This window comes from Buteo buteo, chromosome 8 (assembly GCF_964188355.1).
Source record: "Buteo buteo chromosome 8, bButBut1.hap1.1, whole genome shotgun sequence".
Taxonomy (NCBI): domain Eukaryota; kingdom Metazoa; phylum Chordata; class Aves; order Accipitriformes; family Accipitridae; genus Buteo; species Buteo buteo.
The window spans coordinates 39,167,299-39,185,118 of record NC_134178.1 but is presented as its reverse complement, the minus strand read 5'-3'; the positions used below and the strand labels follow the sequence as shown (position 1 = coordinate 39,185,118).

The 17,820-nt window shown below is 34.2% G+C and overlaps 1 protein-coding gene across 8 annotated transcripts in view; it reads left to right on the top strand.

Moving 5' to 3' along the window:
* TBC1D23 (TBC1 domain family member 23) overlaps window positions 1-17,820 on the top strand; it is a 37,057-nt gene that overhangs the window by 1,422 nt on the left and 17,815 nt on the right. For 4 of the 8 annotated variants that reach the window (XM_075034252.1, XM_075034254.1, XM_075034253.1 and 1 more), the window contains 8 exons: window positions 6,204-6,334; window positions 7,079-7,190; window positions 7,424-7,529; window positions 10,255-10,459; window positions 13,513-13,636; window positions 15,846-15,970; window positions 16,083-16,126; window positions 17,059-17,162. In XM_075034252.1, the coding sequence (XP_074890353.1) occupies window positions 6,288-6,334; window positions 7,079-7,190; window positions 7,424-7,529; window positions 10,255-10,459; window positions 13,513-13,636; window positions 15,846-15,970; window positions 16,083-16,126; window positions 17,059-17,162 (867 nt within the window). In that variant the 5' untranslated portion in view covers window positions 6,204-6,287. The remainder of the gene's footprint in view (window positions 1-6,203; window positions 6,335-7,078; window positions 7,191-7,423; window positions 7,530-10,254; window positions 10,460-13,512; window positions 13,637-15,845; window positions 15,971-16,082; window positions 16,127-17,058; window positions 17,163-17,820) is intronic. The other 4 variants (XM_075034258.1, XM_075034256.1, XM_075034259.1 and 1 more) reach the window with 2 other exon arrangements.

Sequence of the window (17,820 nt, the reverse complement as noted above, 5' to 3'; positions counted from 1 at the left end):
CTCTTAGATAAAACAACTAAGTGTCATTTACTAGCAAATGAAAATGAGTTGGTGTAGTTTTTTAGCCTTCTTTTGCTTTTAGTTACAGCTTCAAAATTTATGAAGCGCTTTCTGTGGGTACAGTGTTGCATAAGCATTATATCTAAATACAGACCTGACTGTTGGGACATATAATTACAAAGTTAAGGATACACTCATTGAAGATGTGGTCTTGACACTTTGAAATATAACCCTGGACATTGAATAAGAATCATGTTGAAATATCTCTGGAAAAATACTTCAAACCTCTTTAGTTACTAATGTTGAAAGAATATTACAATCTCCCAGAGCACAACAAACTGCTAAAATTTCTGTTAAGAATGAGACATAAGTGCAGTTTCCAGATATATTTCAAGACACAGCCTGCATTGTTGCCATTCTGACTGGCAGATTCAAAATATAACTATAGTAAATTTGATATGCTGGTACTACTAGAAAAGGCAAACTTGAAGGCATTTGTTAGAAGAGATTTTGTAAGTCTTTATGGGAATAGTTCAAGAGGTCTGTGCTTAAATGCTACATTAATATGCCAGAATACATCCTGTTACTAGAGCTGTACCCTGTGAATAACATAAAGTTGTATTCTGTATTGCTTGTTTAGAAACTTCACATGGCTTTTTGGTTTTGTTGTTGTCTTTTGTTTTTCTGTTGTGTTTTGGGTTTTTTTTTAAACCCAGTTGCAGTGAAATATTTTCTTTTTCATTTATTGATTTAAACTGTTGTCTTGTATACATATCTGAATGCTGTTGAACAGTTGTTTTTCTAAGTATAACATTTATCTTTTGAATAAGCTTTTTGGTGTAAATTACTACATTATCGTAGTTTTGAAGTATATAGGATTGTGCAATAACATTTCGCATTTAAAAAAAAAAAAACAAAAACCAGCCAAAACACAAAATGGTGCATATGTACACCTGAACTCTGTTGGAAACGAAACCAGCAGTGTTGATTCTTTGTAGTCTATTAAGTTCCTTGGGAGGATTCAACAGCAGATGTAATTTTGTGTTCAGAGACTGTGACAGCACCTTGAGTATGTAGAATCTAGATATGCTTATTTACATAAAATGCCCTTTTTATTTTTCCTGTGTCAACCTGACGTGCAGTGCTGGTGTAACTGATTTGCGGGGGGGGGCACAAACTAATGATGAACCTCTGAATATCCGTACTGATTGCTTGTTGTTTTGTTTAACAAAAAACAGGGAAATTTGCCACTGTACAGTACAATTGAAAAAAACAAAGCAAACATTGAAAAAAAAACCAAAACAATAACCCCCAAAACCCAGACCCAACAGCCCCACCCCCCACCCCCCAACTTATGTATAGAATTATTGAAAGATTAAATTGCCAGCTTTTTCTTCAGTAAATATAGGAAGTTTATCAACAGTTTTGATTTAAAAATGAGAAAAATCTGTCAGACCTTGTTTGTTAAATATTTCTTTTTAGCTGTTTGGCATATTCTCAAAAAATAATTTGAGAAATTGCTGGCAGTATTTGATACTGGAAGACGTATCTTTATCCAAAGCTAAGAATGCTGTGAGACACAAAGGAGGCAAGCTGCTTTCAAGCTGTGCTGTAAAATCTTGATTTCTTTTTTTTTTGTCTGCTTATTTGATTATTTTAACCATAATTTTAGTCAATACAATACATCTAGTCAGTAGAATGTATAGACACAAACAAGCTGGCCTGTTATTAGTTAAAATGTTTGTAATTGGAAGTTATAGGGTTTTTTCTCCTCATTTATCAAGGAAATAAATGATTTGGACTTATTTTTTCTTAATTTATTAAACCTTTTTGCAGATGTTTAATACTCAAGCTTCTGGGAACTTGATCAAGTGGTATTTTATATTTTAAGATCTATACTTTGAAAGTTAAGACCTGAACTAACTAAATATAACTGTAACCAGAGATGGAATTGTTCCTGTGCATTTAACTTTGCATTGGAATCATTCATCTTAAGGATCCCAAAATATACTCCAACTGTTTCAGACAACAGGGTGACAAAACTAGTACTTCCCTACCCCCACTGCCCCATGCTCAGACTTCTGAAAGCACATGAACAAAAAAATCCTTTGCAGATAAGTGTGAAATTAACACACCTGAGGAAAAAATAGAGGTAAAAATGTCAGGGAATTAATGTTTTTCCAGAATTCCATTGGAAATAAAGGAATATTCAATGGTGTTCTGAATACAATGGATATTTTGAAGTAAATATGAGGGATTGATTTTTGTTTGTTTGTTTTCAGTAAAGAACAAACACTCATTACTTTCAATTTAATATAGCTCTTGTTGAGGCTTTTTTCTGGTAGTCAGGAGAATCCTAAATTAAAAGTAGGAACCAGAGTAACTAGATTACAGAAAAGCTTATTTCTAGGGGGGGGGGGGGGGGAAGAAGCTTTTGTATAGATAGTTTCCTGTGGTAGGAAGCTATGTTCTTCGCTATGAGAAGGTGGAATGATGCTTATAAAAATAAACTGATATTAGCCATTGACTTTGGAAATTTTCATGAGCCCTATTCACTTGCTCAGTTTCCTTTTAAGTAAAGCTTGTTTGCAGTTACCACATGTTATAAACCCGTATGCTATTGTGAGCTTTTTTCCAGGAAAGTACTTCGGTTAAAATGGAGTTTAGTTCAACGTTAGTAACAAAAATAATAAAAATAGTTAGAATAGTTAGTCCAATCTGGCACTAACATGGATATGGATAGGCAGCCATACTGTCATAATTGTGATTGCAGCATTGTGATATATGTGCTTGTCTTCGACTTTGCGTGCTATGATTATCAGAAATAATGAAAACTTGCAGACTGGATCTGTTTGATGTCCTAGGATATGACAGCTTTGTAGAAACTAAAATTGATGATACTTTTGGTAAGGGGTCAGCTGGTAGCAGCCTTGCTTCTGATTTAAGGAAAACAGGAATGATGTGTGAAGATATTTAAGAAATACTACTTCTTACCCTGGAAGTGGCGGTGGCCTACTAGAGCATATCATGAGGAGCTATGATGAGTGTGTCAATTGAGTGTGGGAGAAAACAATCAAAGAAGCTCTTTGTAACACTCTTCAAGTGTTACACCAACATCAGATCAGTGGTCAGAATATGGGAAGCAATTTGGTAAGCGGTATAATCTCAGTGGGAGTATTTGTTTTAACCCTCTTTTAGGCCTCCAAGTAACATCTTTAACAGGCAAGTGTGCAGTCGTAGATTCAGTGTGTATGGAAAAAGGGTGATCGTCTTGTTTTGGACTGATAAGTGTGTTTTAGGTAATAAATTTGGTACATGTAGAAGATACCTCTTGGGCTGTGAAAATAGTAAGTTACTGTTAGAAGTATGCCTGTCAGAAATTAAAGCTTTAAACTTTTGAAGCATTTTTTTCAAAAAATGGACTTTGACTTGGAGGAAGCAGCTCAAAGGGATCTGTCTTTATAATAACAAACGAGCAGGTGTAATGGACTTCAGCAAATACATTCCAGGCATTGTAATTTACGGATCGATTATAGTTTTCTTAATATTATACGTCTTTTCCGATGTATTTGTAGTTTATTGAAACACTTCTACTATATTTTTCCCCTGCTGTTCACATCCCTGCAATTTTTTAATTCCTTCATTAGTATTTATAAGTGATTATTACCAAGTACCTCAGATCATATATAAATAAAAAATACTTTAAAAAATGTGGCTGAAACTGAATTCCCAACAGTTGATCAATTTTTATTGCCTCCAGCTTTCTCTCACATCTTAAGTGTTCTAGCTAAAATAAAGTCATGTTGTATATCCATGAAGGTAGTTACCTATTTGATTATAATACGTCACCAGACTGGCCTGAATTTCAGATATCCTTCTGTAAGTGTGGAAATTTGCTCCAGATACACTAATAGCAACATTGTCCATTATGACATTCAGAACAGTATGTCTTGTGGGAATTAACCTTTCAGGCCATGGCTTGGGTATAGGCTGGAATTCTACACACCTAACCAAAATTTTGAATAGCATCCAGAAATAGGCAGTGGAGGTGTGGTAGAGCAGAAAATAAGGATGTTCAGGTCTGGAAGAATTTGCCCGTAAAGAGAAGTGCTGCATTCTTTCCAAAGTAAGTGTAATAATTGTCCGTATGAACAGAAGAGTTCTTAGCTGATCTTCACTCATGAAAGACAAGGACCCAAACTGCTAGGAGTTTACTGTAATATTTATGGCACAACAGTGACTGAAATAAGATAAAACACAGCCAGTGGACGTATGTTAAAGTATCAAAATCACTTTCATACTTTGTGCTTTGCAAGTTAGCCTGAATAGAGTATTTATTAGAAAAGAATTTTTCTTAATCTTTGAGAAATCTTTACTTTTAGCCTGTGAGCAATCTTGGGCATTGATGGTAGAAAAGAGTAGTTAATTGTATCATAAAAGAATAATGCTTCCCTCCCCACACCCCCCCCCTGCTGTTACTTCATTTAACTCAGTGTTGGTAATGCATCATATCTCTTCATGGGGCGATGGGCATATTAGTTTATTGCTTTTTAAGGTGAAATAGTAAAACTAATATTTGCATGTCATTGTTACAGTGTACAGTGTGGATGACAGTACTTAAGAAGAAGATTTTGCAAATGGTAGTATAGTATCAAACAGAGGAAGCACACATTTGCGGATAACATGTTGAAGTTGATCTTGATGTTAACCCATGCACAGCTTTTTAAGCTGTGAATGTTAGATACTAGTAACTGGTAGAATTAGTACTCATGGTCTGTGAACCATTCTTTGCCAGGTGTAGTTTTTGTAATTTGTGTAGATGTGTTTTTAAGTGTTGTTTCACATATATTAAATTACTTTTTTTTCTTTTTCCAAATAATTTTCTTTGGAGGACGTAGAAACCAAGTTTAAGTATTGCAGTTTAAGACCTTTTGACCTGAATTAGAAAGTGCATGCCACTGTTGCATTCGTTTCCACGTGCCTGTTTAATACTTGGATAATATTTGTAGCAACTAATCATATTTTGTGTGCTATAAGTCAAGGCGTAGCTGTTGCTCTCTAGTCTGTCCTATGTAGTGTGCACAGAAACCTGCAATATATCTAAGAGCACCTAGCTCTCTTCAGCTATGTTTGATATTGGCTTCTGTTGAAGTTACATCATCCCAGAGTTCATGCAGTTCTGCTGGGCGCTAGATCTCTTTGTGTAAATGTCCTGGAAGTACTTGATTTTTATTCAGGGTGAACTGATTTGGTGGTTTAACTTTTCCAGCATTGATCATTATGCATGCAATCGGACAACAGGATAGGTGATGGAAGTGCAAGTGTGGGTGTTGCCCTCTCCCTTTCTCTCTCAGGAAAGGGATAGTCACCCATGCAGCGTGTAATTCTATAATAAGTGGGCTTTGGGATATTTTTTTTTTTCAATACTAAAAATATAAGAAAATAAAGCAAGTCAGTCTCTTTGTAAACTGTGCTTTCTTTCATCCAGACTTGCAAAATTACTTGAAGAAAACGACTTAATTGTGCCCCAGTGTATATGTGAAATATGATTTAAAGTGCTACCAAAAAGTACTGGCAAAGAAACTAGCTGATAAAATGCAAGGAAAATGCTTATTCTTCAAACTTGTAAATACTTTGAGAAATCTTAAGTAAGGGTAGCTTGTTGCTCTTGTTAAGTATATGCACACATTCTTACAACCAAGATTGAGATTTTAATCTGTTTATCCAAAAGGGTGACATTTAGAAAATCAGAAATGTGTGTCTTAAGCTTTCAGGAGACCAAACTTGAGAATATATCAAAGAGTTAGTTGTGGATATACGCAAATTAAAGAATTAGACAAGAGCTCAACAGCTGACATTCTTTTTCCATGGGTATTTGGAATTGACTACATAGTGTGTAACGTGGAGTAATTGAGAATTATACTGACAACACTTTAACATCTGTTACTCCATGTGTATAAGTAGATGTGTTACTCACAAGGAATGCATCTTCATACTCGAATATCTGTCCTGGATAAACAATCACGTTCTGTGTTTTGCTCTGGCTATAAACCTCCTGGACTTGTGTTTAACTCCTCAGGTATATGAAGCAAAGCCTTTCTTAAGGCACATGTCAGAGCTAGTAGAGAAGAGTTACAAGGACACAGTAAGGGAGAAGTTTTGCCTATGGGACCTATGTATCACTGCTATTGCTATTTTTCCAGTGAACCTGGTGTTTTGCCACTGCTCTGCTACATGATATTGAAATTCCTGAAATCATCAGATGTGGTTCTCTCATTATTGACAGCATGGAACCGTTGAAACAGTCTGCAGAAGCTATCAGAGAGATTGTAAAGTAATCATTTCTGAATGCGTACCTTCTTATCTATAATGCTTATGAACTACTGTTGTCTTACTATGGCAACTTAAATGTCATTACTGTTTGACCGTCTTGTAAATTTGTGTATTTTGCTACTTTTTACGCTATTATTAACAAGTTCATATGTTTTAATCCAGTCTTGTGCACGTCCACACTTACAGTACTAGAACTTCATAGTGAAGTGAATCTGAGTTTGACTAAAAGGTCCTTTCCCATTTCAGGGAAAGATGGGGTTAAAAGCTGACTGTTCTAAACCTTTGAAATAAGTTTTCTGTTTTCTAGGTCATCTAATTTTATTCGAAAGAACTCCACCATCTAATTTAGGTGTAATGTTTGCTTTGAATGCATTATGTGTGTGTGAAAATTTGCCATGTATCACCTAAGTTGTAAACTACAACCAAGTTTGCATTTTATCATACATTTTGCAACATCGCCACTTCATGAAAACAAACAAAAAAAAATGCCCTGAACATATTTTTTTTCTTGTATGTAAATTGAATGGAATTAGAATTTGAACAAGCAGCCTTAAAAATAAAGGAATAAATAACATTTTGCAAATATTTCTTTTTAGTAATGGCCAAAATGTTTTATATTATACCTTTATGTATGTGTGGGTTTTGCCTGAATAGTAGCCCCCAGTCTACATCTGTTTAGTGGATAAACATTGAAAAATGTTGTAAAATTCATTTTTGATAAACACATTACATATCATTATTGTAGGGAAAAAGATCTTGCAGACGCTTTAGAAGAAGGAGGCTGTGATCTTGAAACTGTGAGAAACATCATTCAAGGAAGGCAATTGCCTGCTGATCTGAGGGCCAAAGTCTGGAAGGTAAATATGAGCCTAAATCAAGAAGCCGGAAATCCTTGAAGTTGTGTTTGACTTGAGGTAAATTATTTAATTACCAGGCTTCTCTACAGAAGAGATATAGTACTGGAATTTTAATACACATATATGTTGATTCAGCTTTAGAATATTCCTCTATATTGAGTTAAATTACTGAGTTCAGTAATTGGATAAAAGGACACTAAAATGTTTAGAGGGTTTTCTGGTTTTGTTTTCAGATTGCACTTAATGTTGTAGGAAAGGGGGACAGCCTAGCATCCTGGGATGGCTCTTTAGACCTACCTGAACAGAGTATAATTCATAAGGATTGCCAAGAGCTAATTGGTAAGTTCAATTATATTAAGATCACCTATGTGAAAACTTCTGCATTCTCAGTTGTCTTAGGGCTTTGTTATTTGAATTAAATAACCTGAATGATGATTACATTTTGGGGGAAGCTTTGAGGAGGAAGATGAGAGAGCAGAGAAAATCAGTAAGAAATCATGAGAAAACAGTAGTATCTTATCTGTACTCTGACTCTGGGATGGGTGGTGTTGTGGAAGTTTGAAGTATTAGCTTGTAAATGACAGTTTGCATGGTCAGAAAGCTTCAGGAGTTGAAAAAATAGTAATTTTCCAAGCTCCTTCTTTTAAACCAGTGTCCTTCAATTTTTTAATTGTCTAATGACTGGTTCTTAATCTGAAAGGCTGATGTAGCACCAAAATGCATATAACCTTTAAGTGAAGAAATATATTAAACATTTTGGACTTTAAAGACTATTTTTAAGAAAGTATGTGTTTTTTAATAACGCTTTCAGCAAAAATGAAAGGTTGTGTTTGTGAAAGCAAGATGCTGCCAGGACATTGGAAATAATATTTCAGCATGTCTGTGAGGAGCTGCCACAGGATCTGGTTGGTAGCTCATCACAAAAATGGCCAAATCGCTGGCACCATGCAACAGCATTAATATCAGTCATCAGATGGTGGAGTCAATGCTGACTCATAAATGAGGATACTTCTTCTTAATGACATAATAAGAGAATCTTCTATTTTATTACGTTTATGCTTTAATTTATTCTTGCATAATTGAAAGTTAAGGCAGAGAATGGAGTTATTGCATGCATACATACCTACCACTTTTAAAATGCAGTTCTGTTCTATATTTTCTAGCTCTAGAATCTTGTAGGGCTTATTTTCCTTCTCTCTCTGTCCTGTAAAGGAAATGGGGGGAAATTCCACTGTGTTATTTAATCAGTGTTTTTTCAGGAAGATGGCAAAATGCTCCAATTAGTATTCATAACATACAAAACTAAGCACTTCAATGTTTGTTAGTTCTCCTTTTGTCTTTATTGGCAAATATTTTGTAAGATGTAACTATCAAACTGATTAAAGTAATAAATGTAAAGTTACTTCAGAATGAAGGTTATATAGAGATTTCAATTTTCAGTTGGATTAAATCTCTCTATTTCAGTGTTTTAGCAAAGCAGGTAGTCTCCAAATTTGAAGTAAATCTTCAGATGGCATTTGAGTTTTATGTACTATTTTATTTTCCTGAGAGATAGAGGAAAGGAAGTGCCAAATATTGGCAGGCTTTCATGGGAAAGTATTTAAGACTTCTGTAATAAAAACTTTATTTAAACAGTAACGAGATTCATGGGCTTCTTGTAATTAAGAGGGAAAAATGTTCACTAGAAATTTAATGCCACTGCATTACTGTAGTGTGTAGGCATCTCTTCCCTCCATCCCGGCTATACCATGGTTATTCCTTCTTTTTCTGTAAATCACTGTAGCTATAGTAAAATTGACATAACCTGAGTGGATTAAAAAAAAATTATTCCTGAAATATATAATTCATAAGTTTATTTAATATTAGATTTTTCATTAAAAAAATCTCAAGAGGTGTTCAATATTAAAGCGAAAATTGTCTGAACTTGCACAAAAGTCTGGGTTTCACTACAATCTGTGAAATAAATATCTGTATATTTAACTGTAAGTAAGCTAAGTAGTTATTTCATCACATGGAGGAAGGCATAATTTGGGATAAGGTACTGACGTATTTCAGTATGTGTTAGATTCATTGCTTCAAGCAAGGTGGATGCCAGTACTTTCTCTGAAGTGTTGTCAGCCTTTTAAGTAAGAGTCTATGCAGAAAGATACTTTGGAACTAATGAAAACCTAAGCTCGATAATGACAGTATTTAAGAAGGATTTAGCTTGCTACCTTAATTACAGAACTGGTTTTGTACCTTTTTTTTTGTGCCAATCTTCATCCAAATGCAACAATATAAATTATGGATTCGGAATTAGTCTGTCATTAAATAGGGGACATATTTGCTTTTCAGTACCTTACAACATTTGGAAGAATTTGAAACAATGTACTACATTATATAAAAGATTATATGTTCATGGTTAGTGTATCTTCTGGTTAGCAACAATACCAAATCCAATTTAAAAGCCAGGTGTAGTTGTAAGTAATCAAATAATTTCTCTTTTTATAGTTATTCTAACATTCCCAAATTTAAACTATTGTTAGGAAAATTACTTTGAAGTAGAGATTTAAAATGTGATTTATATGTTAATACTAAAATTTAAGTCTGTAAGCTTAGCTGATTTCAAACTACCGATTTTCATAAATTTGCATGTCAGTGGGCTTTTAAGGAATTGGAGGTATGCATTGTGGGTTGATCTGTTTGTTGTAGAGTTGAGCGTAAGTTATGTGCTGAGCACATCAAATAGAAATAGAAGGAGGACATTCTGTGCATTAAAAGAATCTAGCTCTTTGTTTCATATAGATCCTGGAAAACCCAAACTTCTTTCTTCCTGTTGTTGCGATATTTAAATGATATTTAAATGCCTTATCATACTGAGGTTATAAAATCACTTTGTGATTTGATGCTTTTTTGGATGCCTTTCTGTAAGCATTTAATCCAAGCTGCTACTTTTTTTTATTTGTCTGGTTTTGTTGCTTTTTTTTCCAAGCAGTCCCTATTGGTGCAATTGTGCTATGAAATAATCTCATTCAGTTTCTTTGAAAGGCTATTAATACAGTTTATATTGCTGTGCCTATTTCAGACCAGTTGTCAGTGCCAGAAGAGGAGAAGTCGGTATTACTTTTGGATATTGAGTCTGTTATTACTTTTTATTGCAAATCACGCAATGTTAAATACAGTTCTTGCCTCGGCTGGATACATCTACTTAAACCTCTGGTGCACCTTCGTTTGCCACGCAGTGATTTGTACAACTGCTTTTATGCTATCATGAATAAATTCATTCCAAGGTAAAACTGTCTTTCTTTTGCCTGTGTTCTATTTTTATTGGCATTAAAAGTATTTTCTGAAAGGATGTGCATGTTGGTTTTGGCTAGAGTAGCACTGTTTGCAGCAAAGTTTTCAGATTCCTTCATGTGGTAATAAATTGAACCATCTTTCAAAACCTGTTGATTTGAAGTCCCGGAGATGATTGAGTTGGTTTAAGATGCAAAGAGTTAGCATGTGACTGATGTAGACTGGATATGTCTTTTAAAGAACAACTGTCATTTTGTGCAATATCAAAAATATTTTTTTAGGAACTATCTAATTCGCATATGTTATGTGAAAGCATTTTTTCTTTCCTTTCCTGGCATTTTTGATATCTAAAATGTTTCTATCCCTGTCACTTCAAAGTACTTCATAAGCACTAATTCAGTCTCAAAATCTCTAGAAGAAGTAGTTGATATTTTCCCTTTATTCTACTGAGTTGGGACTGAAATGATTGGGTTTTTTGGAGTTGTTAGATTTTATTTTGTTTTAATAAAAAATATGAAATTGGAGATTTTCATGCTGTTATATAGGTGCTGTCACTAAAATAAATTTTTATTTATGTTGGAGTAGCACCATGACACTCCAGCGAGGCTACAGAGTCTTCTAATTAAGACCTTGAGAAATAATATATGGATAGTCTGCAATTAAAGATCTTAGTCTGATTCCCTGGAGAGGAGATTCTGGCTGAGCTACCGGTTATATGCCCATAATATGAAAAGTGCACATTTGGTGTTGTGGCAGGAAACATTTATTGGTCCTGTCACTTGACTCGGCTTGTGTCCATTTCTGATTTAAAATACTGTTGGGCTCTGCGAACTGTTGGGGGATGGTGGCATTATGGTCATGTAACTCATGTACTTTCAACCACAGAAGGCTTTCAGAGTGTCTAGTATTTGAGTTTCTCTGTAAGAACCTAGGTGGTATTTCAATGAGATGTAGGCTGTTTTGTCTTTTTTTTTTTTTTTTTCCTCCAATGGGAGAATTAAAGGCATAGAAAGGCAATTTATAGTAGACTTGCAAATCTCTGCTTAGGTCAATTTGGACTTCATCAATGTTTGACTGCTGGACCATCCTTATGACTCGATAAAAGTTTTATTTTTAACTTTTTGCTATTTTTTGTTTTTAAATCATACTTTTTATTCACATTTTCCCATGTTCTGTAACTGTCGTGAAATATTTATTGGGAATTTATTCTAACAAAATGTTGACAAGTGAGGGAAATGTACAGCATAATCTGTTGGACCATGTTATACCTTAGATTTTTTTGGAAAGAGTATCTCTAGCAAGCCAAAGGAAGAACGAGGAAAAAAAAAAAACAACAAACATAATAGGCTATTTTAGATGAGGGAGGTTTTGCTATTTTTCCTTGGAAACACTGTTATTCTCAAGGCTTTTGGTATAAAGTGTCCTATGGATACCTATCTTTCTTTTCCTCTTGCCTTTCCTCTAGAATGATGAGTTTTCTGAACTATACAAAATTAACAAACAGTTAATATGGAAGTCCTAGGTCATTAATATTGTTTGTTTGGGCAATAAGTAGAAGAAAACACCATCTCAGGTATGCAATTGAGTAGACAATGATTTGTGTGAGAGCTTGTAAGGTAGTAAACTAATTAAAAAGCTGCAAGTGGATAATGGAAGTGTATCTCATCCCAGGAACCACATGAGGAAAGTGCATGACATCTGCTTACATTACATCAATGTTACCTCTAACAGATGGTAGAAAATAGCTTTTTTTTGAGGAGGCGTTAAAAAAAACAAAACCAAACAAACAAAAAGAAAAACCCCAACAACCACTCTTTCCTAAAGTAAAATGTAGGTTAGTTTCTAGGGCAATTTACTTCTGTTTAGCTAAATCTTGTTTTAATTGTTTTCGCATTGTTTTTGTTTTTCACCAGTCCTTCCGAGGGCTGAGCCTGCTGCTTCCATGGGGCTTCTAGCCTAGGAAGTAATGGGATAGGTACAGGAATTCACAATTCTTGTTAAGTGGTTTTTTTGTTGGTTTTTTTGGGTGATTGTTCTTATTTGGTTGGGTGGGTTTTGCTTGTTTGGTTTTGTTTGGTTTTTTTAAACTGGATATTAAGGGTTGATTACTACAAGAGATACAAGAAGTAAAAAATTACTGAGCAGAACAGTTAAGCAAAATGTCTAAACAACATTGTTCCACTGTCAGTAGAAATGTGGAAAGATTCTTTTTAAAATTATTTTTGGGTATATATCCATTCTTAATGTTAAAAAGTGGTAAAGAATGGCTGACTGGAATAATTGACCATACTAACCATTCAAACAAAGTAATTTGCAAGTCTAGATTCTTATGCTAAATTCATGAATAGAATATTTTTCTTCTTTTCACACTTTTTGTTCTGTTAACTTAATGGGAAGTCAGAGTTCTTAGGATAATTTCAAAAAAGAATCCCTGCATATAATTTGCTGTGAATGTTTCCATTTTACCACCATAGACATAACTTTGTTTAAGAAGTTAGGCTGATAATTGTGTTTGGAGTTCTGCGTGTCAAGTTTTACATAAGTTTGCTTAAGTTTTTAACCACTTAAGATTTGTTTCTAATGTCTTTAAACAACTATTTCTTAATTTTAAATAGTCCTTTATTTCCTGCTTGAAGAATTGACATCTTTTAAATTTCCTTGGGCTGCCATATTAGAATGATTTATATTTTTTTTTAATTCTCTTTTTTGTTAACAACATTGATACCATGCTATCCTTTTGTTGATATTTAAATCTGTTTTCAATACTTCTATATTATATACTCTGTCAACTCTTGGCAATATTTTGTTCTTTCTTCTGCCTTATTAATATAGTGGGGTTTTCAGTGTTTGAGTTTTTTGTTGGTTTAGTTTGTTGTTTGGGGTTTTTTTAACTCTTGAGGCAAGTTGACTTCATGATCAGACACTGTGAATTGAAAGAACAATATAGGAAATTACATAATCACAACTAATAAAGAATTGCTACTATAAGTCTGAGAACTGGAGTATTACAGGGGTGTTTATGATTATTTTCACTGGTACTTTTTAGGGATTGTTTTATGAAGGGAAGACCGTTTCATCTATTTAGACTGCTTCTTCAGTACCATGAGCCTGAACTCTGCTCTTTTCTTGATACTAAGAAGATGACTCCAGACTCATATGCACTCAACTGGGTAATAAAGTGAAAGTAGGGAAACATAATGAAAAATAAATTTCTGTTAAAATTTAAGTACATGTTGCCAGCGTATGGAAGAGTAGTACAAGAGATTAGAACTGCATATATTGAAAAGAATTGCATGTTTTAATATAGTGTGGGCTTTTTGTCTTTGGTTGTTTAACATGTTGTATGAGATCTTGTTAACGTCACATTTTTATTGTACTGGAAGTTAATTGAGCCACTGATGTTAGGAACTACTTGGAATAAGTAAGAATGAGAACAGCTGACATACTCAAAAAGTAAGAAGCCGTGATGTTAGTTTTTATAGTGGGCAGCTGTATCGTAGTTATGGATAAACATCAGCCTGACGGGTCTTTTAAAGTCAAATTACTAATCGTTTTAAAAACCTCCATGCTAATAGATATATTTGTCTCATACAGTGCTATGCCTTTTAGAATTTAGGCCCATATATTGTACAGCTCTTAAAGAATTGGTCATTTCCTCCTCACCTTAACTTCAAAACTGCCTCGAGTTGGGGGTAGTTATAAGGACACTTACCTCAATCATTTTTTTTGGTAAAATTCGTGTAGCAGGACTACAACATAAAGCAGCAAAATTCTTGTTTCAATGCTACTTAGTATATGCAATACAAAATCATGATACAGTGTTTGCAGAGGCAAAGTCTGTAAATTAATAAAGATGACTTTATGACCCATGAGCTCTTCTAGGCTCTTTCATACCTGTTGGCTTTGTAAAATTTTTTGTAACTCCGTGTACTTTCAGTTAAAGAAATAAGACTGAAATGAATTATTAAACTGCGAGGTCTATATTTGGTTTGTTGGGGGGGTTAAATATGATTTTTTTTTTTTTTTTTTTTAGGCTGCTACCAATTTTAATATAAAAATATGTCCAGGAAGAATTTCCATATTCTCAAAATCTGTCTTTTGCCAGTCATCAGGCTTCAAAAGAGGAGTCAGGTCTTTTTTTACTACGGAATCTCCCTTTTTTTTAAATATATATAATTTTCCTTAGTAAATACAAACTTCTTTGAAGTTGTTTATTAAAAGTTTAGTGATTCATTAGGAAAATATCTTCCCTTTGAAGGGAGGTAGAGAAATGAGCTAGTGTAGCCGCCAGTCCTCAATGGCTTTCTGGTGTACAATCTTGGAAAAAAAACCTTAAGCCATATTTTATGTTATGAGATTACATTAAAATTCCTTGTTTCATCTGTCAAAAACTGTCAGAAAACTTAGTCTGTAAAGAGGTATTTCTAATGTGTAGAAATACATAAGCAACAACCAGAGATCTGTCATTGCCTTGTTATTTACGGATGTTTTGTCTTCAGTTGCGTTTGACTTGGATAGATCTTCTTACCTTTTGTTATAAAAGTATACTAGGAAGTGTTGAAATATTCCATGATGGTGTTTAAAAACAGATGCTGAGCTTTCGAAAGCTGTAGCTCTTGGTACAGAATTTGTATGCATCAGCAAGTTCAGTAAGACCCCTGTGAAGCCAGCTGGTATGCATTTGAGTTAGGTGTAATCGCAAATATTATGTGGCATGTATGAAAAGCAGTTCCTACTTTTTGTTTTATCCACTTTGGACTTTGCATATCAGAGAGGATGTATTTTTAAATGGGAACATGGGAACAGGCAAATAGTTTAAATGGTACTAAAAATTGTCTGTTGCTTGCAAATGTTTAATTACTCAGCCGTAAAGCATCGTAACGTAATGTTAAGTAAGTGATGTTGTCAAACTAATGTGCAACCATGTTCAATTAGCTTGGTTCTACTGTGAAAAATAAAAAGAATGTTGTTTACAGGATCCTTTCAAAGCCCTATTTGCTAAGCTAGTTGAGTAAATATATTCTCTTATTATTGTCTTGTTGGTATAATTGGTACTTAGCAGTGGCTATGAGCTAAACAGTGTTCCAGCCTGTTTGTGTTATCTCTGGTTGAATTTGCAAGGCTGACAATGTACAGCTGAGTTTGCCTTCATGCTAGGCGGATTTATTCACAGATGATCTGTAGTATTACTGCACCATTTCCATAAAAATTGTTTTTGAGGGTAGAACCATTCTTCAATACATGGTGCAAATGTATATTTTAGCATAATTTTGTTGTTTTTATTTTCTTTTAGCTATCTTGTATCTCTGTTAAAAATGTTATCCTGTTAAGATTGTTCCTGATTATTGTGTTTTCTTACACTATTGTCCAAATTTTTAGCTTGGAAGCCTCTTCTCATATTACTGTTCAGCTGAAGTCACTCAGGCAATATGGGATGGATATCTACAACAAGCAGATCCATTCTTTATTTATTTCTTAATGTTAATCATCCTTGTCAATGCAAAGTAAGTGTATAGTTAATTCTTTGGGACATTCCTTGCTGACACGGTTTTAATCCACTTTTGTTTCATTTTGGTTTACTGACTTAATCTATGCCTGTGACTTTACTGTTTTCAGAGACGTTATCTTAGCACAAGAATCAGATAAAGAAGAAATGATAAGTAAGTACTTCTCTTATATAGCTTCTAGTATTCACCATATAGTATAATCGCCATTTATTATTATTAATTACTAAATAACTGAATTATTTAATTATTTCCCTGTGATTTTTCTCATTAATGAATCCCCTTACCCACTAATTTCTTTCTTACTATTTTGCTGCATCACATTTGCTCTGTCTTAACATTCTTTTTTTGTGTTTCCTTTTAGCGCTCCCACATCTAGTTTTATATTTCAGTTTGGAGTACTTGAAACTATCACCATGTTCCTAAGTCCACAGCAGTAGCTTTCAAATCCTTCTTTAAATCTACTGCACTTGTTGTACTTTCCAGATTATTATCTTTGTATGCACTTGATTTGAGCCTAATTCATTGTTCTTGTCTTACCCTCTTCTGTTTTTATAGAAATTACACTAAATTTCTTGTGAGCCTATTTCACCTGCCTTTGTATTTTTTTCACATGGCATAATACAATATAATCAATAATATCCTACTAGCTAAAAATGAGGATGCTTGGAATTTTGCGTCTTTGCCGTATACTGCAGAACTACACCCTTTTACCATCCTGGACGTGTAACAGTACTACTTAAGTACTCTGTTTTAGAGGATTCTCTTGGTCAGCCGCCTTTAGAAAAGGCTGCTGACTTAGTATGACAACTGAAAGCTAAAACTATACAGAGGTAAGAGTGTGGTAAAAAATGATTTGCGTAGAAGGTTTGAACTTCTAGCAAATAGGATAGGTTTCCTGTGGATAAGGAGTATTGGCCATATCTTCTCTTTCCACCTGGAGAGTGAATCAACATTCATGTTTGATCAATAAACTCAATTGTGTTATGCCTTATTAAAAATACATTATTTTATGATGTGAAAAAATGTATGGTGCTTCTTTTCTATGTCTGAAATAACGGTGCACTTATGTTGTTTGTATATCTCAGAATTCTTAGAAACTTCACCAGCCAATCTTGATTTAGAGGATATAGAAGATCTCTTCTCTTTGGCACAATATTACTGTAGCAAAACTCCAGCTTCTTTCAGGAAGGTAATAACAAAGTAATTTTGAAATTCTCTTCTTTTTGGTGACTGTTTAAGCTTCTGCTGACAGTAACTTTGAATGGTTCATTGTGATTTTTTTTTTTTTTTAAATAATTTTTTCATGTTGTTACGCTGGTGGTATTTACTGTTAGGATGCTTGAAAGATAAGAAGGTTAAGTGAAACATGTTAGAGAGAAGTTTCCCTGCAATATTCTTACTTCATGACTGATAGCCTTGTTTTGCAAACCAGGCTCTTGTAAGAACCAATGAAGCAAACATGCCATGCTGACACAATTGCATTGTAGTAGACTGCACAGCAGTCCTAGCTGTACTTACAACAGCAAACAGGAAAAAGTCACTTACTAGAGATAAAGCTGTCATCACCTGCACTGTTCTTGCAGTTATTCCTTACTCAAGATATCAGACTTCAGTGAATTCATGAAATAAAAGTAATTGATAGCCATTGCCTTTGGCTTGTATGTACTTTCTCTGTGTGTAGACAGGTATGTGAGATTTGGGGGGGTGGGGGGGACAAAAACCAGAGATGTTACATCATGTTGGCATGGTTAGAGTGGCAAACAAGCATGTTTGTAATGGAAGTTCAGGCCTTGCCATGATTTTCAGAAAGAATTTCAGTTGATCAAAAGTTTCATGACTATGTGGAC